Source organism: Bos mutus, chromosome 29, assembly GCF_027580195.1.
Source record: "Bos mutus isolate GX-2022 chromosome 29, NWIPB_WYAK_1.1, whole genome shotgun sequence".
Classification (NCBI taxonomy): Eukaryota; Metazoa; Chordata; class Mammalia; order Artiodactyla; family Bovidae; genus Bos; species Bos mutus.
The window spans coordinates 24,241,132-24,264,510 of NC_091645.1; the positions used below are offsets into that span (position 1 = coordinate 24,241,132).

The 23,379-nt window shown below is 49.1% G+C and overlaps 1 protein-coding gene across 6 annotated transcripts in view; it reads right to left on the minus strand.

Annotated features, from left to right (window-relative positions):
* Positions 1-23,379, minus strand: part of NAV2 (neuron navigator 2) — a 423,432-nt gene that overhangs the window by 157,817 nt on the left and 242,236 nt on the right. For 5 of the 6 annotated variants that reach the window (XM_070365222.1, XM_070365224.1, XM_070365225.1 and 2 more), the window contains 4 exons: positions 17,660-18,755; positions 12,612-12,724; positions 6,480-6,588; positions 3,734-4,123 (listed from right to left, as the gene is read on the minus strand). In XM_070365222.1, the coding sequence (XP_070221323.1) occupies positions 3,734-4,123; positions 6,480-6,588; positions 12,612-12,724; positions 17,660-18,755 (1,708 nt within the window). Of the gene's footprint in view, positions 1-3,733; positions 4,124-6,479; positions 6,589-12,611; positions 12,725-17,659; positions 18,756-19,884; positions 19,904-23,379 lie in introns of those variants that run through there. The other variant, XM_070365226.1, reaches the window with a different exon arrangement.

The following is a 23,379-nucleotide window of genomic DNA, read 5'->3' on the forward strand; positions in this document are numbered from 1 at the left end:
GGTGGTTTGCTTACATTTCCACACTTGTATCTACACTTGCTCTAAGTGCTATCTCACTTGCTAAAAATGTAAGCTTCCCAAAGCAGGAAGTGAAACGTAAACATTTGTGCTTTTTAGCAGGCATAACAGCTCTGGTTTGAATAGCTAAAGAGACTAGGAATGTCTCACTGTAACATCCCTAAGCTTCAGTTTAGGGTGTTTCAATGTCGCCACCTTGTGGAAATTGTTGGTAGTACATGAAAATAAACATGCCTTCACTTATTAAAAGACTGACCTGACAAGAGAATAAATGTTTCTTTAAATAAGAAAATCTCAAAATAATCCCAAAATGTTTGGTTGTATATCACAGTGGGAAGTGATAAAGATAACCCTGACACCATGCTGAATACCAATGGTCTTCTTAACAATAAGAATTAAAATAATTATTAAATAAATTTAACTATAAATTATTTTAATTTTAATAAAAATTTAATTGTAAATTATTAAAATAATTTAAAAGATTAAATTATATGCAATTTTAGTAATACGCAGATATTACTGTTTTCATGGGCTTCCTAGCTGGCGCTATAGTGGTAAAGAAGTCACCTGCCAATGCATGAGACAAGAGAGACGTGGGCCAAGCCCTGGGTTGGGAAGATCCCCCTGGAGGAGGGCATGGCAACACACTCTAGTCTTCTTGTCTGAAAAATCCCATGGACGGAGGAGCCTGGCAGGCTCCAGTCCAGAGGATCGAGGTTGGACACGACTGAAGTGACTTGGCACGCATGCTCACGCACACTGTTTTCCTGTTCATGTAAAACTAGAGACACGAAATGATGCTCTAAGTTTACGGGATCATTTGATTTACCGTTAACTGTCCCAGCTATGAGGGCAGCAGAAAGCTGTTGCACAGTAAGAGTTTGGAGGCGCCTGTCTTCCAAGATTTCACCGTGGGATGGTTCTACAAGCAACAGGCAGAAAGCCAAAGTACCCCTATCTGTAAGCTTTAAATAAAAGAACACTTCTGGACAGACAGGTAGAACTAAGTAAATCAATTCTGAAATAAACTCAAGTAGCTGTGTTATTTCAACACGGCAATGAAATCCTGGAGAAGATGGGCCGGGACACTGGTTAAGGAGCTGCGTTCAGGAGCACTAGCCCTGAGCCCTGCCTCTTAACTACTCAACTTGGGCAAGTGGTTTAACCTTCCTGAGCCTCAGTTTACTCTTCCATAAGATGGGGATTTATGATATTACCTACTTCAAAGGATTGCTGTGAGGGAAGAAGATAATATATATAAAGCACAATGCTTGGCACGTAGTGGGAGAACGAGCTATTATTAAGAAAATACTGACTCACCCACGGGGTTCTTGATCACTACATTCAGGAAAATGAATGGCATGATCATCATGCCTGATTTTTATTATCTGTAATTTTACCTGTTAGAATGTTAGAGGAGGGAAAGATCTTGAAGGACTTCTGGGCAAGCCAGGTTAACAGATGAAGGGATCACGGGCAAGCGGGGTAGATGAATGCTTGTTCAGCTTCCACGGGGATCTGCAACTGGGGCAAACGCAGGAAGCCAAGCCTCAGGCCACACAGGGTCACGGCCTGGCTCAGACATCACCTCCTCACTCCCCTTATCTTCGCATGTTACAGGGAGGTTGGGCTTGCTCCTTCATCCATGCAGCTGTGTGCTTGCCAGTTCAGCAAAGTTTATATACTCCTACCTGTACAAGGCACTAGGGATTCAGTGGTGGGCAAGCCGGATTCTCCTGCTGCATCATGGCACTTACTGCTGTAAGCAGGAGCAGGCGGAGAGACAATAAAATACAAACCCATCCTGACAATAATCACATGGACGAAGGAGCCTGGCAGGCTACACACCATGGGGTCGCAAAGAATCAGACACGAGTGAGTGAAACACACACCCAGGATAATTCTTAACACTGATAAGCTTCCAAATGAGTATAAATACAGTGATGGAGAATAGGCCTGGGACAAGTCACATACAGGACTTGAAGTTGAAAGGTCAAGGAGGACCCTTTAAAGAGATGCTGACAGAGCAGCCAGAAGGAACCAGTATAGAGATCTGGGCGACAGGACCGAGGCAGAGAAACAGTGCAAAGGCCCTGAGGCAGGGAAGAGCTTGATGAGAAGGAACACAAAACCAGCTGCAGCAGAAGGAGAATGGAGAACAGCCAGCCCTCAGAGGCAGGTACTGACCTGCCTCCTGAGAAACCTATATGCAGGTCAGGAAGCAACAGTTAGAACTAGACCCGGAACAACAGACTGGTTCCAAATAGGAAAAGGAGTACGTCAAGGCTGTATATTGTCACCCTGCTTATTTAACTTCTATGCAGAGTACATCATGAGAAACGCTGGGCTGGAAGAAGCACAAGCCGGAATCAAGATTGCCGGGAGAAATATCAATCACCTCAGATATGCAGATGACACCACCCTTATGGCAGAAAGTGAAGAGGAACTAAAAAGCCTCTTGATGAAAGTGAAAGAGGAGAGGGAAAAAGTTGGCTTAAAGCTCAACATTCAGAAAACGAAGATCATGGCATCCGGTCCCATCACTTCATGGGAAACAGATGGGGAAACAGTGGAAACAGTGTCAGACTTTATTTTTCTGGGCTCCAAAATCACTGCAGATGGTGACTGCAGCCATGAAATTAAAAGACCCTACTCCTTGGAAGGAAAGTTATGACCAACCTAGATAGCATATTCAAAAGCAGAGACATTACTTTGCCAACAAAGGTCTGTTTAGTCAAGGCTATGGTTTTTCCAGTGGTCATGTATGGATGTGAGAGTTAGACTGTGAAGAAAGCTGAGCGCTGAAGAATTGATGCTTTTTAACTGTGGTGTTGGAGAAGACTCTTGAGAGTCCCTTGGACTGCAAGAAGATCCAACCAGTCCATTCTAAAGGAGATCAGTCCTGGGTGTTCTTTGGAAGGAATGATGCTAAAGCTGAAACTCCAGTACTTTGGCCACCTCATGGGAAGAGTTGACTCATTGGAAAAGACCCTGATGCTGGGAGGGATTGGGGGCAGGAGGAGAAGGGGACGACAGAGGATGAGATGGCTGGATGGCATCACTGACTTGATGGACATGAGTTTGAGTGAACTCTGGGAGTTGGTGATGGACAGGGAGGCCTGGAGTGCTGTGATTCACGGGGTCGCAAAGAGTCGTACACGACTGAGCAACTGAAGTGAACTGAACTGAAGGGCCAGACCCACCAGGCTCAGGGGTCTGGATTCTACCCATACGGTTTGCTAAAAGACTGACACAGTATGGTCTGGAGCCTGGTTGGGACCGCCCAGCGAGTTACCGCCAGGCTTGGACTGCAGCCCAGGTCGTGTGTCTCTCGGCCCAGAAGGCTCCCCTCCACAGCACACAGCCTTCGACATGGACAGGACATGAGGAAGGCAGTTTGCTCTCCCCCAGAGAACGTTGGACTTCCCTGGTGGCTCAGACGGTAAAGAATCTACCTGCAGTGCAGGAGACCCGGGTTTGATCCCTGCATCAGAAAGATCCCCTGGTGAAGGAAATGGCAACCCACTCCAGTATTCTTGCCTGGAGAACTCCATAGACAGAGGAGCCTGGCGGGCCACAGTCTGTGGGGTCGCAAAGAGTCAGACATGACTGAGTGACGAACACCTCACTCCAGAGAACGTTAGGAAGTCCCGCAGAAGAGAAGGCAGGTGCCAGGCCACCACTCCATGAGAAGAGCAGCAGCACAGGTACTCACCCGCTGGTGATGTCGTCCGCCCGCATGTTCTTGCTCAGCACATCCCCGTCGCTCATGTATCCAGGCGCATCCATGCTGATGGCCTCCAGGTCCATCTCATCTCCCGCCTTGTCCGAGACGTCCACGTGGCAGACACTGCTGCCCCTGGAGGCCAGCTGCCTCCGCAGGGGGGCAGAGTACACGTAGCGGCCTGACTCGGTGTTGATGAAGCGGCTGGCATTGGCTCGGGGAGGGTACCCATTGCCCATCGAGGGGGCGTCTCCCGCCTGCAGCCGAGGGCTGGACTGGCCGAGCCTCCAGGCCAGGGGAGTGGGCCTGCCCGTCAAGCTGAGGATACTGCGCCCGCTGATCTCTGTGGTGACGTTGGTGTCAAACGTGGTTTCCAACGTGCTAGAGACATAAAATCGGCCTTGCGTTAGACCCCGATGTGCCCAGCAGTCTTTGTGTTTACATCCTCTTTAATTTCTTTTCTAGAACTATGAAATACTTCCCATATACAAAATAGGATCAAAAAATAAGGTACCAATGTACCACCCAGTGTAGTTCTGCTGTTAAAAATGAAAAGATGAAGCTGCATGCCTGAGTGACATTGCGAAAAGCCCAGTGGGGACTTTTCCCCTAAAACGTGGTACAAGTGCCCACGACCAGTTAGTTCATTTTTTAATATTTACTTTTCATTCACTCATTTGCCGGTGCCGAGTCGCAGGTGCAGCACGAGGGATCTTTAGTTGCGCCATGTGGCATCGAGTTTCCTGACCAGGGATCGAACCTGAGCCCCCCGCATTGGCAGCATGGAGTCTTAGCCCCCGGACCACCAGGGCAGGCCCCCAGTTACTTTAAAGAAATGATCTTAACCAGTCTTCTTTGTAACCCAGGAAGGGACACAGACCATGCTGGACTGATAACGATGGGACATAGCGCCTGCCCGCTTGTCCTTGGATGCTGCCTTTCATCTCTTCCTTCCTAAAGGCGGGAGGTACCCGTCCTCCCCGGGGTCCTAAGACATTTCACGTCCTCAGCTCTCTCCAGACCGAGCAGGTGGGGAGGGCCCTGATTTTCTCACTCTGTAACATGCATTTCCCCCACACATTTGCTTCTCCCCTCTTTTGTCCAAAATGACAATTAAACTTTGGGGGCAAAAGACCAGAAATGAGAGATGAGTGTCTGGGCTGGTGACGCATGAAACTAGCTGGGTCTGAATCTGCCAGGAGACTGAGCTCGTCCCGGGTCTTGCCACACCATCAAGATGAGAAACACGGGGTCTCTTAACAACTAATCGACCAGAGAGGTATTAATACGTCTTTGGTTACCCGAACGTTATTGACGGGAGTGTTTCGATATTCACTGATGTAACAAATCGCTGGCCACAGGTGCTAGTTTCTGCAAAAATCCCCCGGTCAATAATGTGTTAACTAGGCAGAGAGAGTGAGAGTCCTTTCCTACAGAAGAAAGCATGGACGCTTTCCCTCCTCTCATGATCAGCATCTTAGCTTGAGCCAAGAAATCCACCAAACTGCTGGAACCGACTTTCAGTCAGTCTCAGTGATGATGGTGGAAGGACGGAGGTGACTTATCTCATCACAGAGGGGCAGGCCAGTGCCTGGCTCCAGGCCAGCACCATCCCACCCTGGGGTACTCACCTCTGAAAGGAACCAATTAGGTACCCCAGCTGCTTTTCTTTCCCTCCGATCCGGGAAGCAGCCTGCCTGACATTTCTCATCTTGGGAACCCCTGCGATTTAGGTGGGCTTCCCAGGCAGCACTAGTGGTAAAGAACCTCCTGCCAACGCAGGAGACATAAGAGACGTGGATTCCATCCCTGCTCAGAAGATCCCCTGGAGGAGGGCATGGCAAGCCACTCCAGTATTCTTTCCTAGAGAATCCCATGGACAGCAGAGCCTGGTGGGCTACAATCCATGGGGTAGCAAAGAGTCGGACAAGACAGAAGCGACTTCACATGCATGCAAGGTTTAGGCCCTGGTCTTCAAGAAACCATGGTGCTTAATCCTATTCTGCCAAAGCTGCAGGCAGAGGGGGAGCCCAGCAATCTCCCGCTGTGTTCATTTATCAAAAAGACTGAAACTGGAGAAGCAAAGGAGACCTCCCTGACCTGGGAGCTCACAGGGGTAACTAGGCCTCTACCTTGATCGTCAAGGCCAAACACAAACCGTAAAACCTGGTTCTGCCCAAATCATGAAGGATGCCCAGGGCTGCATCCTCTTCACCTTCTCGCTCAACAGTGAAAAGAAGCTGATAAATGTTTCCAATGTAATCCTAGAGTTCATCCAACGAAACTGTGGTTTAAACATGATCCTCCGCTTTTATAAATATTTCCGTACGTGCTTTATACACGTGCATGACTAACAGCGTTACAGAGTGCTGGGGATCAGAAGAGAGGCAGGAATGCGAGTTACTCATTTTATCACACAGGTCAAGTACAGTTCACCTGCTCATTTTAACAGCCCAATATCATTTTGGAAAACGCAAGCAAAGGGAAATTTCAACGCAGCTGGTCTGCCACATCCCTCCTGCTTTGGGAAGGAATCCGTCTCTATGGATTTTTGCTCCTGACACTTCTGCATGCCATCTGGTATGCTCAGTGAATTTCAGCACATTGGCAATCCAGGTTATTTATTCCATTAACTAAATCACTTATGTGGCTAGAGCAGGAACACACCACGGCAGGAGCAGCCATGTGATAATCAAGTTACCAGCCGACTCAGGGAAGTGATTCACGCTCCAGGTACCTGTGTGTAACCTGAGTTCCCCGTAAACTGGACATGGTCTCCTCCAAATTCTGCCGCAGATCAGCAATATTCTTCACCGTCCGCAGTCGCCGAGCCTCGGGATCCTCCCCTGGAGAGACAAAGGTGAAGACTGTTTAAGTTCTCAGGTAGATGGGGAGATTCATGGGAACAGCAGTCGTGTCCATGACCATAACCATGCTGCCTGCTCGGGACCTGGCTCATCACACATCCTCAAGAAGGATTTGCGAGTGAATGAATGGATGGATGGAGGAATACCCGAAGGAAGGCATTAAACCTAAGTAGAGAAGTCTGTCATCTCCCTGCAGGTCCCTCCAGCAATAGGTGAGGTCTAGCTTATGAGACAAAGACAGAGTCTGAGACAGTAAACACATTCCCACACTGTCTCCCATAAAGACAGACACATGTTAGGTCTGAGCCCTGCCCACAGAAGTGGGAAAGGCCTTTTGCTTTCTCCTCCATAGTAGGCGCTGCTATCTACTGACCCAACATTACTTATTTATGTATTTTGGGCTGTGCTGGGTTTTCACTGCGGCTCAGGCTTTCTCCAGTTGTGGTGAGCAGGGACCACTCTGTGGTGCTGTGCAGGCTTCTCACTGCCGTGACTTTTCTTATCGTGGAGCACAGGCTTCAGTAGCTGTGGTTTCTGGGCTTTGCTGCCCCGAGGCATGTGGGATCTTCCTCTGGGAAGGGATCAAACCCGTGTCTCTTGCATTGGCAGGCAGATTCTTTAGCACTGAGCCACCAAGGAAGCCCTGATGCAACATTATAGATGGCTCATTTGTAGTGGCTAAAAGATCTGCACCTATTGATCATTAATATTTCTACAGAGAGAGGTTTGCCTTCTTGGCCTGATTTGTTACGTCATCTCGAATTCTGGCTCCTCTCCTCCCTGGCTGAGTGGTCACGAGGAAGAGGAGAGGTCACCCTCTCCGCCCTTCACACGCCACGGTCCTAACAGAAGACACTGGCAGTGCTGGTCTCAGTGGACTGTGGCAGGACTAAATGAAGATCCCGAAGTGCAGCGCCCACCTGATCACGCCAGCTGGTGCTGCCGAGTGGGCAACGTTCCAGAAGAGTCAGGCTTCTCTCTGGGGGACGAGGGACTTCCATTCCTGGGCAACATTTCCCACTAAATGTTCCCAACAATTCCCACCTCTCCACTGGTCTGGAGAGGTGAAGCTGGCACAAACGGCCCAGGAGAAAGAGGCCACATACAAGCTAGGAAGCCACACTCCCTCTCAGAGAAGCCTCGGCCTGGGGGTGTCTGGACATTCTGTCTTGTTTGGGCTTATGGGGGGAGAAGAAAAGTTGAATAACTACAATAGTGATGAGAGGAATCACACATCTTTCCCTCAGAGTAATTTCAGGAGAGCTGAGAAGACCACCATCAAGGGTCTTTTAAAGCTGATGACTATTTCAAGTACTGAGCAGTATTTCTAAATTAAGCTCCATACAGAATATGGTACACATGGGCGACAGCAAGTGAGATTTCAGCAGACACCAAGTGGAACTTCCAGCAAGTGTCATCAACAGGGCAACAGGCAGCTAAGAAAAAGCATAGAATTAACTCTCCTTCTGAGACAGATGACCACTTCTTAGGTTATTCTCAACACGGTGGTACCTGGAGGCTGGGTTCAATGATTGATTCTATGAAGAAATTTGCTATAGCAAACTCTCTGGCCTTGAAAACGTCAGTGTTTTCAATTTTCTCCCCGCTCCTAACCAAGAGAAATTTGAAAGGCATTTTTCCCTTATCTGAAAAGTAGTCAGACCTGCATTTCCCACCCAGTTCTTTAAAGTACATACGAACGTCCATGTTTTTAAACGAAAGCAGTGATGAATGTCTACTTTACCTTCCCCTAATGGCTTTGGAGGAATGTAATTGCATCTATCCACAGGGCCATCAATTAAATATCTTTCACTGCCAGTTTGGCCACATTTTATCTGTGTAAAGGCTGCCAAAAAAAGGTACTGATCTTTTGGATGGCTCCAGGCCCTGCAGGGAACATTTATTATGAAGCTAAGTCTAGGCACCAGTTTTCAAATTATCTTCATTAATTAACTTAATCATGCACAACAGTATAATAACTATATTTACAGGCACACCTTGTTCTATTGTGCTTTGCTGATACTGTGATCTTTACAGACTGAAGGTTTGTGGCAACCCTGCTTCGACCGCGTCTGTCAGTGCTGTTTTTCCATCGGCACTCGCTTACTCTGTGTCTCTGTGTCACACTTTGGTGATTCTGCCAATATTTCCAACCCTCCACCAGCAAAAAGACTATGACTCATTGAAGGTTCAGACAATGGTTGGCATTTTTTTAGCAATGAAGTATTTTTCAATTAAGTACGTTGTTCAAAATAGTACGTTGTTTTTTTAGACATAATGTTACTGCATACTTAATAGACTAGAATATAGTGGAAACACACAGCTTTTCATGTCGCTCAGTTGTGTCCGACTCTTTTGCAACCCTGTGGACTGTGGCCAGCCAGGCAGTTCTGTCCATGGGATTTCCCAGGCAAGAATACTAGAGTGGGTAGCCATTTCCTTCTCCAGGGCATCATGCCTGGGATTGAACTTACACCTCCTGCATTGGCAGGTGGGTTCTTAACCCTCTGAGCCACCAGAGAAGTGCACTGGAAAACCAAAAAAAATCTGTGTGACTTGCCTTCTTGCAGTCTTTACTTCACTGCAGTGGTCTGGAACCAAACTGGTAATGTCTCTGAGGCAGGTCTGCATATGTCCACGTCCCTACTGACGTCTAAATGACACATTTGCCTGTGTTAAGTCTCCTAAGACAAAGGTCTTGGACACAGAGTGGTAACTCACCTTTGTTCGTGGTAACCCCCACACAAATCTAGATATGCTCAAGAAATATTTATTGCCCCAAAAATGTTTGGTCAGTGTAGGGTGAAAGAGAAAGGACAGATTTTGCACTCCAACAGATAAAGGTTTGCACAGTGGCATTGCCACTTATTAGCCACTTGACCTTGGACAAATCACTTATCCTCTCTGAATGTCATCTGTAAAATGGGGATAAAAGTCCTTCCCTTAGGTTAGAAGGATCAGATGAGATGACACGTGATATCCCAAAGCAACTGATCAAATAGTCCCATAAACGTCCATCCCTAAATACATCCATTTGTTGTCATTTCAAGGAACTGGCTGTAGATAAGCTGGATTCAACCTCATACTTACAAGCTACGACATAGTGTCTCCATAAAATTATTCACTGTACAGCCACATGATACAACCACACACATGAGTTTCACCGCTTAAATGCAGGGCTCATTGAATCTGAATGAACTGTTTCCCCCGAGGAGTCCCACTGGGAAATATATGCTCCCCTCAAAGATTCCAAGGGCAATGTAGACGCACAGACTAGTAATCCACCTGCCTTGCTCAGGTGATGATGTTCTAAACTGCCCATTCTGCATACTGGAAGATGGGCTCAGTATAAGATCTCCATCCCAACTCACTGTCTGAACGAAATAAACACACAGCGTGCCCCAAGGGAAATGACTGGGCCCTGGAAGCCCATCTACTATGAACCATTCCATGTTTACCCGTGACTCTCCTCACCTGCCCAGGGCAGTCCCCTCCCAAGCCAGGCACTACGATGGAGAGAACAGCACGTTCTGATCACACAGAGCAGATGTGAGGATGGCAGGGTGTTAACATGAGGAACACGGATGGGACTGGGAGTTTTTACTTGGAAGAGGGAGGCTAGGGGACATGCTGCTGCAGGAAAGGAATGGAAATTGTCCGTGAGCTTCAGGAGGCTGGATTATGTCCAGTGATTTAGAAATGGAAGGATAAAAGACTCCATTACCAGGTAAAGCCAGCTAGGTATGGAAGGGCTGCCTCATGAAGGAATAGCTTTTCCATCACAAGAAGTATTTCAGCAGAGGCTGAAAGACAACTTGTCAGTGAATGACAGAAGGGATTCACGGACTGGATAAGGAGTGGATGTGGTTCCTCCTAATGCTACAATCCGAGCTGCATATCTCACCTGTAACTGTGTGAATGGTAGAGCACCACAGGACAGTCCACCTACTTGCATGAGTAAGGGGAAAGAACTAAGCAACAGATCAAAGAGTCTCATAAACGGCAATTCCTGGACACACACATTTGTGGTCATTTCAAGGGACTGGCTGTAGATAAGCTGACTTCAACCTCATACACGCACGCTGTTGTGTGACGTCTCCACAAAACCATTCACACACATGACACAGCCACGCGTGTGAGTGTCACTGCTTAAATGTAAAGACAAGTTATCCCAGTTCAGAAAGTTCCCTTAGCAACTAAAACCCTTCGACTTCACACCGAAGAGCACTTGATTAGCCATGACTGGCTGCACAGTTCTGGTCCCCAAACCCATAGACAGCATCTCAGGCTTTCTGAGCTCTCACTTGGTTGCTGTCCTGATGCACAGGAGACATGGGGAGGAAAAGAAAAAGGACTGAAAAGATCACAGGCTGCCATCCGTCCCTCTGAAATTTAAGTGTTACGTGGAATGGTCTCCGGCTGCCGCCCTCACTTCTCAGATGTAAATTTCACTGAGCCCCTGGGTCTGACATGAATCCACACTCCTCCACAAGACACACGTCTGACCCATGCCAGCTGCTGGATCACTGGCCCGACTCTTTTGATGTGTGCACATATGAACACGATCTGGAATGTGTGTGGAGACCTGAGCAGTCATTAACCCCCATACCCTTCTCCTGAGAGCTGACCCTTTTCCTGCACCATCCAGGTTCTCACATGCAAGGGAGCTAAAACCTGAGAGAGAAGGAAATGTAAAATCAATCCCAAATGTGGGGCCCCAAACCACTGCAAGATGGATCACTTACAAATGGCTGGAAACTTCTCTGTCTCCTCAACGTGCCCGGCCAGCAAGAGCCAGAGGGAAAGAGCTAAACCTCTTAGATCCTCTGAAATGAACACTCAGAGTTAATGGTCAAACGGGTGGATGAGTCGATCATACGGGCTGCATACCAACTCCACTGCTGTGCCATGGCTATTAAAATGGGGCGGTCACAGATACTTAGTCTAATAAATGGATTTTAAACATGGATTTAGTTTTTAACCCAACCCAGGAAGTGGTATGATATGCAAAGAATAACACAGCCACTGCTCAGTATATGGCTTCCCACTCACTTCCCTGATTATAAGTTGCTGGGACGCAGGGCACAGAGCTGGGAACAGGGATAAGCACAGGGAAAGCGGTGGCTCAGAATGCGCTGCAGCAGGAATTCAATTCTGATGCTACTTCTGTGTCTTTAAATGAACACTGTGACGGTATAACGCTAATAAATATTTGTGGAATTAACTGTATGACAATTGCAGATTTTATGTTTTTATATGATATGACATCCTTTAATCATCATTCCTGTCTAGTGAAAGTGTTAGTCGCTCAGTTGTGTCTGACGCTTTGCGACCCTGTGGACTGTAGCCCACCAGGCTCCTCTGTCCATCGAATTCTCCAAGCAAGAATACTGGAGTGGGTTGCCATTCCCTTCTCCAGGGGATCTTCCCGAACTGGGGAATCAAACCCCGGTCTCGCACATTGCAGGCAGATTCCTTAACACCATCTGAATGATTAGGGAAGCCGCTCCTTGCTAGGTTACATTTAAATAAAATTTAGACTTTTGTTTTTGGTAAAAGAAATATGCTGAAATCTTCTTTCCAACTGTCTGAGGATGCTCAGAACAATTTTCAATCAGTGTTTCTAGAAAGGAAATTTGAAAAAAGTCAAAACATTTTAGAGTTCTAACTCTTTTTGGAAAGCAAATCTATCTGAAGACTGAACAAGGAGATTTAAGGTGAAGTGTCCCAAGCCCAGAGCCCCCACATGAGTGGGGTGGAGTATGGCTTAAAGCAGAATTCACCAACAGATAAAAGACTTTTTATAGTCTGGGAAGGAGGGAATAGTGAGAGAGAGAAGAGGGGGAAAAAAAGGAAGCAGGAAGACAGAAAATCAGTCTGGCTCATCAATCAAAGCAACAGTGAAGCAACTTCATGACGAGCTGGGTTCAGCACTTCCAGCGGTGGTTGCTTGGGAGGCCTCACTTCCCCGAGACAGGGAAGTTCCAGGGCTCTGTACTCACCAGTGAGTTCCTCCAAGGCAGGCTGTCCACTCTTGGTGTAGTGGCTGGGCTCCATGGTCACACCCCCTGAGCTGGATTCGGCAGTAACATTCCCTTCGGTGTCTGTCTGGGACCTTCACACACAAACCAGAGCAGACATACTTGTCACAAGCAGTAACTACCCCATCTGGACCACTGTGCTCTGATCACAACCCCTGTGAGCCCCTCCTTTGGTGAGAAGCTTTAGAACAGAGCAGACCAGCAGACAGATTCTAAATAATTCATCGATGCACATGGAGCGATGTCCCAGAAACAGAGAGAGCCACCGAAGTGTAAAAGATGAAATATTCATCACCCAAATGGAGGGTCTGCAATCCTTCACTGGGGAACGTGTCTCTGCGTCCCCTTTGGGGAGCTAGATCTAGCCAGCGAAAGGCTGGCAAGTACCCGACGGTTTGGATCATTTAACCTGTGCCAAAGAGCCACTTCTAAGTAACCAGCGATGCCAGCAAGCCAAGCATGAAGATGATTCCACTGGCAGCCCCGTGCGCCACCCCCGCCCCCCGCCCAGATCCTCCTGACACGGCTGTCTCTGGAGAGGTGACTGTACAACCGGCCAGGAGTGGGTGCCAAGCAGGTGTGTTTGCCCTCCAGGTCTGATTCAGAGCTCAGATCTCCTGAGATGAAAGGTCTCACTGATCATTATTTCAACACTTGACTGAAATCTGTACTTCCCCAAACCTTCTCCATGCCCTTATTTGTCAAGCAAATCGAGACAATCAAGCAATGTGCTCTAGCCACAATTACCTCTGCTTATTCAGGCGTGCCAGGCAAATATAATTACATTCGGATACATAACCCTGGGGGTAATGTTATTCATTCATCGGCATCCTCAGCTAATTCAACCAGATTTCACTCTCTATGAAAAAGTGTTTGCCAAGAATGTGAATTGCCTAAAACAGACTGTGGGGGAGGTACCGATAAGCCCCACATCATCCATCTACACTCCCCCCAACCTCTGCCTTCCTATTGACGCCATCGGTTCCCCATTCCCATCATCTCTGAATTTAAAGGATTTCCATGCTCTCTGTGTTCCTCTCCTTCTTTTGACCAGAATCCAAGCTTTCATCATCTCTGCCCAGGCCGGTGAACAGGTATATTGCCTCCAGCCATAGAGCTTACAAATGACAGCCAGATATAGAAACCAGCCCACGGATGATTCTTACTGGTCTGCCTAGTATCTTTCAAAGCTTTTGAATTCATGTCCACATTTAAAACTGGAGAGAGGTCACCAAAAAAATCTGGATTTCTGTCCTTTTCTCAGTAAAAGCAAGTCTGGAAGGACTGAGCTCACTTTCTTGCAGGGCGCCACCTGCTGGTGAAAAGTGGTGGCGGTCCCCTTTGGGGAGGCGTGAGGATCCCTTTCCCGGAGTCCCATTCACCCTGAACCACTCAGGGTGCTGCTTCTGTGGTATCACCTCTGCGGGCCCAAGCAGGCACCTGAACTGTGATCTCTGTTTTAGACTGTTTCCAGGTCTTGTCCACCCCCCATTCTATTCTCCACTGACCTCAGTGACCCTGATGTGATCTTTCATCTTTTGATTAAAGGCCTCTAATGGTTTTCCGTTGCCCGCAGAATAAGACCTAAAGTCCTTATTGTGATAGAGGATGCCCTACTTCACAGGATTCTTCCTCCTTCATTTCCAACCCGTCTCCTGGCGCTCCTGCCTTTACACACGGCCCTGCCCTGTGCTCCACCCACATGTGGCTTCTCTCCAGTCCCAGCTCATACCCAGCCCTTCACAATTTTGTCTTTGTAGTCACTGTGCCCTTTGACTGAAGGCTCTTTTCCTCTTTCTTCCTTAGTTTGCTCCTGATCTGCCTTGAAGGCACAGCCCCGGTGTCATCTTGGTTTGGAAGCTTTCCCCAATTCTTGGCCAGCGGATGACTCCACCTCTTGTGCGTTTCTGTTCTCCTGATGTCTACTTATTACAGTAAGATCTAATTAATAAACCTTTCCTCCATTAGATTAAGAGCTCTCTGAAGGCTAAGACTGGCTCTTTTGATGTGGGCATTTAAGAACACTGCTCCAATTCATATGCTAAGCAGGCACTCAGGTAGGGTGTGCTGAATGGATAAATGAGTTTTTAAGTCTAGAAAGATTCGGGGTAAGAGAAGGAGCATTGGACTTGGAGGTCTGAACATGGAGCTGGCTGGAGTCTGCAGTCTTGATAGCCACGTACATCTCAGGAAATCACTGCACCTTGTAGAGAGGCGGGACCCTTATCTGGACATGGGATTACAACAGCGACCTCCCCTGGCTGCTACAAAACTCACAGGTGAAGCCACACAAAAGCACTTAGCGAAGTATAAAGCAACAGAGGTGTCCAGTGTGTCTTCTGAATTGGTAACTATAGTTCATTCCAAGTGATTTTTTTAAAAAAATGATTTATTTTCCTTTTCCTCTTGGTAACATCATTAACATGAGAGGTTCTGGGGGGAGCACTGTTAAGTAATAAACAGTGAGCTGTAAACTTGAGAGAGAGAACCTGGAGCATAAATGGAGTCTAAACCACTTTCTAAAATCCTCTGATCTAGTCCTGTCTCCTCAATTTACAGATGAGGCTCAGCACGAGGCAGTGATTTACAGTCAAGACTATTTCATGGTTAAGTACTGGGTCCCTCTAGGTAGAGAGACTTGGCTATAAGCACGAGCTCTTCTGACTACCAGCTCTTTGACGTAGATCAAGTTATTTAATTATTCTAGGCCTCAGTTTGCTTATCGGAAAAATGGGGATAAAAAAGGTAGCCAGCTCGTGGAGTTGTGAGAACGATCCAGTGATCTGGGTTTCTGCACACATGTGGTGCACACTCAGCAGCGGTGCCTGCAGCCAGGGCCCAAGGCCACACAGGGATGCACAAGTGAACAAAAGACCAAGTCAAGCAACCTGACTCCTATCCCAGGGCTCTTCTCTCCAGCCCCCTCCCGGGCTCACCCAGAGGAAAGGCACCTCAGAGGAGGAACAAGGACATCACACGGGGTGAACACAAACTTCCGGGTTCAACACACGGGATACTTTCTCCCTCCCATCTGTTGGACTTTAGCTCTTTACCATTAAGAGCTTTTCCTCTCATAGAAAAATCTTGAAATATTAAAAGAAAAAAAATAGAGGTTAAATGGTTTAGAATCTTTCAAATGATTACAGCCAGGAAAAAAAAGGAAGAGAGTGGAATTGACCGTGATCAGACTGTCACATATTTTAATTCTGAAAATGCAAATCAAAAATCTGGGAATAGCAGCGTGAATATGCCTGACTTTAAGATTATCCACATGACCGCAATGATAAAAATTTCACGGCAAGCAATTCAGTTGCCTCCACGATCAGAAAACAGTTGTATAAAAAGTTGAGCATGGAGACCAGTGCTGAATCATTATCTAAGCCTTGGTACCCTTCTCAGGACTGTTAGCCGAGCTGATGACTTGGTTTAATACAAAGATGACCACCTCCCATTTAAAAAGATCTGGTGTGACCCTCCCTGAAGGGGAGAGTGAACAAGGAAAAGGAAACAGCTTCTCGTCAGAAGCCTGACCTTCCCTCACGGGCTGGATGCTGTGAGCTTGACTCTGCAATCAATCGCTTGAACCAGTCTTCCTATCAACTCTTGGCAGGAATGGTAACAGAACTAGAACTCACCTCAGGCAGAGAGAGCAGAAACATCTAATTTACTGGGGAACCACGCAGACTGAGGAAGCGGAAAGTATGGCCACGAGTCTGTGCATATGAACAGGTATGCGAACACACGTGTGAATACATGCTAAGGTGCATGCACATTTCATGTGTGAGTGTGTACTTGTGTCCTTATTTACGTGTGACTGACCATGATGTGCACTCACGCCTATGGGTATGTGTGTGTGTGTGTGTGTGTGTATAAGCTGCGTAGAAGCTGTAAAGGAAGAGCCTGGACTGTGACACTGAACCATTGGTCCCCTCGGTGCTATGGACGGCTCTTAGTTATCACTCAGCTGTGCAGAGTGGCCCACTGCCCGGCAGATCTCGAGCATAGGATCAAGCTGAGCACTGTGAACAGGGCTCTGGGACCCCCCAAGAGCAGGGCTGGGTGGCTTCCATCTGCCCAGACAGGACTCATCGCAAGAATCAAGCATCACACAGAGACGATGTCCCCCATCCTGTACAGATGCGTGGTGTAACCAGAGGTTCTCACAGGCCACAACACCCAGAACAACAGCACTGGGCTCCCCGTGGTCTCCTGTGGTCCCCTGGATGTGCCATCAGAGACAGGCAGAGGGACTGACTGTGGAAACACTCAGGCTTGTCACCCCAAATACAACCCAGGTTCTCTGGTTCTTCTAGAACTAGTCCTTCCTTATGGTTACCCTTCTTCCTCATCCTGTTCTCCCCTCTGAAAAATCCCAGCACGTAGCAGGGACTGAAAAAATATTTGAGTTCCCTGGTTGCCTAGTGGTTAGAATTCTGGGCTTTCACGGCTGTGGCCTGGATTTAATCCCTGGTTGGGGAATTCACAATCCACACAGTGTAGCCAAAAAATAAAAACAAAAAAAATTTTTTAGAAGAAAAGAAAAAAAAAATACGTGCAATGGGGTAACAAACTGTGAGGTTCTGGAAGTTCAAGATGAGCCTCTCTGTTAGAAGTCTCAGTTGCGCAGCAAGGTGGTTTTGTGTTTCATCGTTTAGAGTACATTCAGGATGCTTTAGGACTGACCTCGGAGCCTGTCAAGTGAAACCAAACCACCCTCCTAGCTATTGTTCAGGCTGCTTCTGCCAAGCCCCTGGGTCCCCGTGTGCCTGGGCCACTCCTCTGCATCTTAGGATCACTCACATTTTCCTTCCTATCTTTAGCTTTCTAACCTACCCCCACGCCCCAGCCACACTGAATTAACTGTCCCTCAAGCACACCACGTATGTCTCTATCAGGAGCTGATCACGGGGCCCCTGAGCTGTCAGCCTCAATGTTCCCGGAAGACCCCTGCCCCTGAAGACCCCTTGCCCAGGGCTGGGCAAGGCCGGGGAGGGGGCAGCTGCTCCTACCTGTACATGAAAGGCGCCACGGTGGCAGTGTTGGGGTGGCTGTATTGCTGCTGGGGCTGAGGTAGCTGGACACTGACAGTATTGCTTCCTGTGGTCTGGGTGGTCCCCACGGACGCACTGACAGTCTGGCTGCTGATGCTGTGGTTCAGGCCGGTCCCTCCGGGGCCTTTTCCTTCCGAGGATGCCAGGCTGGAGGAGGAGCTGGAGTGCCTGCCGTCCAGCGGGGGCTTCTGCTGGGGGAGCCCCGAGCTCGGCTTCCCACCCCGGGCTCGCTCCCCGTCCTTGGAAGGCGTGGGGGCACTTGGGGATTTCCCGGGCACGCTCTTCATCCCTGGTTTTGGTATCCCGCTGTGGGAAGGGGCCGGGGCCTCCTTCTTGGCACTGTTGAGCTTCCCCCCTTTGGGGATGAAGCTGGCGATCTTGGAGGACTTTTTGGGCATCTCGGTCAGGGCGGCCCCGCTGGGGTCTTCTCTCGGCCCCTCTCTGAGGTCCGGCCTCTCTGTCACGGAGGCTCTCTTGGTGAGGTCCTTGCTTTTCTCCTTCTCGCGCTGTTGTTTCTCCTTTTCCTTCTCACTGCCTTTCGGGGAGCTCTTCTTGTTGGTCAGTGCCCGGCTGAAAGTCCTCTGGGCGATGCCCTTAAGGGCGATCTTGGGGCTGTTGGACAGGGGACCGGCCGCGGACAGCGGGCGTCCGCCCGCCTCCATCTCTTCGCTCTCCTCGAAGCTGGGCAGGATCTCCAGCCGCTCGCAGCTCGTGTCCCGCGACCCCGGGCCCTCGCCCGCCTTGGAAGCCCCCTTGCTGTTGAAAAGTTTTAGTTTTTCCAGCATGGACCTCTGATTGTTGGGGGCCGGCTTCAGGGCTTCAGGGGCGGGCCGGGGGGGCTCCGGCGTGGGCGGCTTGACGGAGAGCGCGGCGGCCGCGGCGCTGTGCTTCACGCTGACCGACTTGCTGCGCCAGGGCTTGGAGGCCGAGCCGGGCTGGGGGATGGCCGAGGAGGCGCCGCAGCTAGCAGGGCCACACCCGCCGCCTCCCTCCAAAGCAGCGGGCGCATCTTCGCTCATTGCGGGGTGGGAGGATGCAGGGCTCGCCAAAGGCTCTGCGGAGACGGGGAAGAGAGGGAGACCTGAGTTACACGCATGGACCTGCACTCATCACGAGAGGGCGTCGGCCACGGCTGGGCGGCCGATCGCTCCAACCCGGATGCCACGTAGCTCCACTACCTGTGTCTCAATTTAAATTCCACCTTGACTTTCTCCCACGCTCCATCAAGTACTGTTCACATCCCCTCCTCCCCCCGCCCCCCACCCACCCCCCACATTTTGGCATATGCTATGTGAATGCACACCGACCTTAACATCCACATGCATGTGGCACAATTAAGCACACACTTCATGGGAAAACAAACAAAAATCCACACCACCACTGATTGTGCGGGAATGGTACAAGAAATATCTCCTGTCTTGAATGATTCAACCCATAACCCCGTTATCCAACTAAAGGGAAACAATGGAGGATTATCCAACTTTAAGAAAACAATGTATCAGAGACAAACAATGGAGGATTATCCAACTTTAAGTAAACAATGTACCAGAGACATTAACACAGAACAGATTCCAAAAAAAAAAAAATCCAGAAAAAAGAGAAACCAAGGATAATCTTGACAGACGTAATTACCCACAGAAATTGCTAAATCCCATCAAAGCATATACGTTTTCCCTATGTTGGCACTTTTAAAAGAGTTACCAATGTGGTGCAGGCTGGAGTTTAAAAAAAGGCTTTCGAGCTTAAGAGTATGAACTGAGCACGAGGCTTCACGTCAGCAGGAAAACACGCAGGTTATCTCAAAGTCAAGGCTTCCCCCTTGGCACACAGGGTGTAGTTTCCCAGCCAGCCCCTTTTCTCAGAAAAGCCTCAAAACATTTCCAAATTGGAACTGGAATTATTCGGAGACGGGCAGGTTCCAAACTGGCACTCTGCTAGGCACCGAGGCAGCCTAGATTGATGACCTGAACGTCAGAGCTCCCTTGCTCAGGCAGCAGGCAAAGCCACACAGCGCCATCCTCCACGTAGGGACAGCTGTTAGAGGGAAGGGGGCCGGGACACAGCTGTGAGCCCATCCCCGCGCCCACCCACGACCACGCCTGCCCAGCGCAGACAGGGTGCAGCACCTCGGCCCCCAAAGAGCCCGTCCCCCGCACTTGCAAAGTCACAGGGACACGACTTACCCGGCCGCAGTCACTTTCTCCCGCAACGATTCCCTAAGAAAACTTCTCCAACGCGAGAGGCTGTCCTTCCGATTGTCACAAGTGTTTTCGGTTAAACTGCTCATGTTTCTAATTAACTTTTGTCATCCGCAACTGCTCCAGTGCCCAGAAGCCTGGCGGGATTAACGGCTGCTTCTTCTGCTCTTTTTTTTTTTTTTTTTTTTTTTAAATACCTACGTTCCACCGCCTTCGAGCAGCAGAGTAAACTGTGTATAAGAGCGGCTTTTTATGATTTAAAAGTCAACGGCCGCCAAAGCCGAGCGAAGGCAGCCCCTTGTGGGACACGAGCCGGGAGCACTCCCGGCAGACGAACTGGCCTCCCTTCCCTCTCAGCTGCTCCGGGGGAGGGGGGGCGGTGCGGCGGGAAGCCGCAGCTCCGGGGTGATCCAACGCAGACCTCCCAATGTTTTAAAACACATACATCTTCCTGACTTCCCGGGGATTCGGGTTTGGAGCAGGGGCTGCTGTGCGATCCTCCCTTACAAAACGCACGGCGCATTGCTGGATCTTTTCCTGGGGAGAGCTTGGGGACTGGCTGGGAAACAGGCTTGCGGAACCCACCCACACCGCCAGCCCCTCGGAGGGTCTCCTCGGGTGGGACACGCTGCTCATGGAGGGCCTCCTGGCCTCAGGAGGTATCGTGCTAGGCACTCTGAGAAGAGGGGCTCACTGCCCCCGTCTGAAGAATGGGGAGACTGAGGCTTGGAGAGGGCTATGACTGACCCTCCATCACACCACAGGAGATGGTCCAGTGTGGGATTTGGGCTCAGGTCTCGCGACACAGTGCTCTTTGGGACTGCATCCCAGCTACCTCCCGCAATAAAGAACACTAAATGACAGCCACTTAGATGACCAGAGGACTTCAGGGCATCTACCTCATCTACTGCTTGAGTATATTCACGACATCCATGGTGGGGGACAAACCAGCCCAGCCACTGGATAGGAGGCAGCCTATGCCACAGAGGCCAGCTCTCTGGAGGGCAGCAGTGACCCTCCAATCGCGAGTTCTACCCTCTCAGGACTGCTGTCCTTCCCTTTACTTGGGCTCAGATCTGAGGCAGAAATATTCATTCATTCGTACATTCAGTATATTCATTCATACATTCAGTAAATTCATTGATATCAACATTCAAAGATGGGTCGTCCCTGGTGGCCCAGTAGTTAAGAATCCCTCTGCCAATGCAGGGGACACGGGTTCCCTCCGTGGTCTGGGAACTACGATCCCACATGCGGCGGGGCAACTAAACTTGAGCCACAGCTAGAGAGCCCTCCTGCCGCACTTCTGAAGCCCCCATGCCCCAGGGTTTGTGCTCCGCAACATAAGAGGACACTGCAATGAGCAGCCCGCACATCGCAGCTAGAGAGTAGCCCCCGTTTGCCACAACCAGAGAAAGCCCGAGGACAGCAATGAAGAGCCCACGTGTCGCAACGAAGACCCACGGCAGCCAAAATAATTATTTTTAAAAAATTAAAAACAAATCTAATGAGTGCCTAGTATATGCCACACGTTTTTCTAGGCACTGGGATACATCAATGACAACGCGGAGATCCCTGCCTTCATGGATGTTACACTCTAGCGGGGAGGAACAGATAATTCATATAATCAATACATACATTTTATCACTTGGTAGAAAAGAAGTCCCAGAGAAAAGGGTTTTGAGTGGGGCATGGGAGATTGCAACAATGTCCTTATAGGAGCTACAGCAAATCGGGATCAGAGGTTTGCTCTTCTTTTCTAAAGAAGTTTCAGAACTACTCCCTACTGAGCAGAAGCACATGCATCACTGTGACTTCTCTGCTCCCACACATTCCCTGGAACTCTTACAAAGCTCGCCTGAAATAATTTGGACAAGAAATGCCCCTGCCTAGCATTTCTGTGTAATTTTAAATCTTAACATGCACAGCTAGCAATCAGTTGTTACGAACCAGTTAGAGACTGATCCAGAGTTAACCAAACACCTGACTTGTCTAAGAGAAATGTGTAGGCCAATCAAAGACGTGTGTTTCCTTCAGGAAGGCTGCCAGGTGCAAGAAGGGGCTCACATGACGGATGCATCGTCACTTCCCAGGCTGTCCCCAGATGGCTCCCAGAAACTCCTGTCTTTCAAACCCCAGCTCAATGCCTTCATCCTTTGTCAAGCTCCCTGAGACCCTCGGGCTGAATGAACTACCGGTTCATTGCATCATCACCTGGTATTTTTACCTACTCTGCTTCTCCAGAACACTGTCCAAACTTCCCTTTTTATAAAAGCATTTGGAGGGCCACCTACTTACACCAGGCACTGGGAATATAGCCCCTGGCCTTTAGGAACTCACTGTTCAAAGAGGCAGCAGACCTCAAAACAGAGCACAGAAGCAATGTCAAGGCTGTAGAGGGCGGCACATAGTTCCGGGAGACCCGAGGATTGGGATCTCCTGATTCTCCCCAGAGACTCTGGGAGAGCTTCATGGAGGAGGCGCTATGGGTTGGCTTGTTCCCCTGGTCTGTGAATCCCTCCAGAGCAGAGACCTGCCCCCATACATCCTTGTTTCCCTAAGCCTGCCAGAGCATAGAAAATACTAAATGGTTTCTGAATTGTTGGTGGGTAGTTGTAACATTTGCAAGTCACACTTAAGGCAAGAGAGACTCAAAATCTGTGATCAGTCATTAGGGTTTTATTACAACCTTTCAGTCCAAACTAAGGATTAGGACTCAGAGCTTCAGAATTTCCACTTGGCATTTTGCCTGGGTTCCCCTTGTTATAGGATCTTGGGGACATTTCAAGGCTGCTCATTATAGCTGTAAGACATAGTCCGAGGGGATGGTTCTGAATTTGGTTTCTGGAACAGAAGTTCCCTGAGTAGGGCTACTGGGCACCAGAGCACCATCAGACCATCAATACTTTAGAATTAGGTCACAGCCAGTTGCTGCTGTTGTTCAGTCGCTCAGTCGTGTCCGGCGTTTTGTGACCCCGTGGACAGCAGTATGCCAGACTGCCCGGTCCTTCACCATCTCTTCCCCTAAACACTGAAGGGGCTCCAGGTCATGAGTGGTCTTGTGCAGGTGAACTGGACACATTTCTGTCATTCCTGGGGTATCACACCTGTGACCTCAGACCTTGGCTGAGGTGGAAAGCAGCCATTTCTAACACTAGGCTTCTGTGATTCCTACCAGGCTTCTGAGTGTGTGAGATAAATGCAGGAGAGGCCTGGGGAGGCAGGCAAAGTGGCCAGTGTGATACCAGCTGAGGTATACCACTCCGCCCCTCCATCCCCCATTTGTAAGAGGGTAGGCTTTTCTCTAGAGTCCTTTCAGCTCTGCTTCCATTTGAATCTCAGTGAGTCTCCAAGAGGCCTGGAGAGGCTGGGCCCCAAGAACACAGCTAGGCTCACTTGCTAAGTTCTATGGTTACCGCCTGCTATGACATACAGGTGTGTCTTTAACTTCAATCATTTCCCTTACCAGTAAATGCAGAA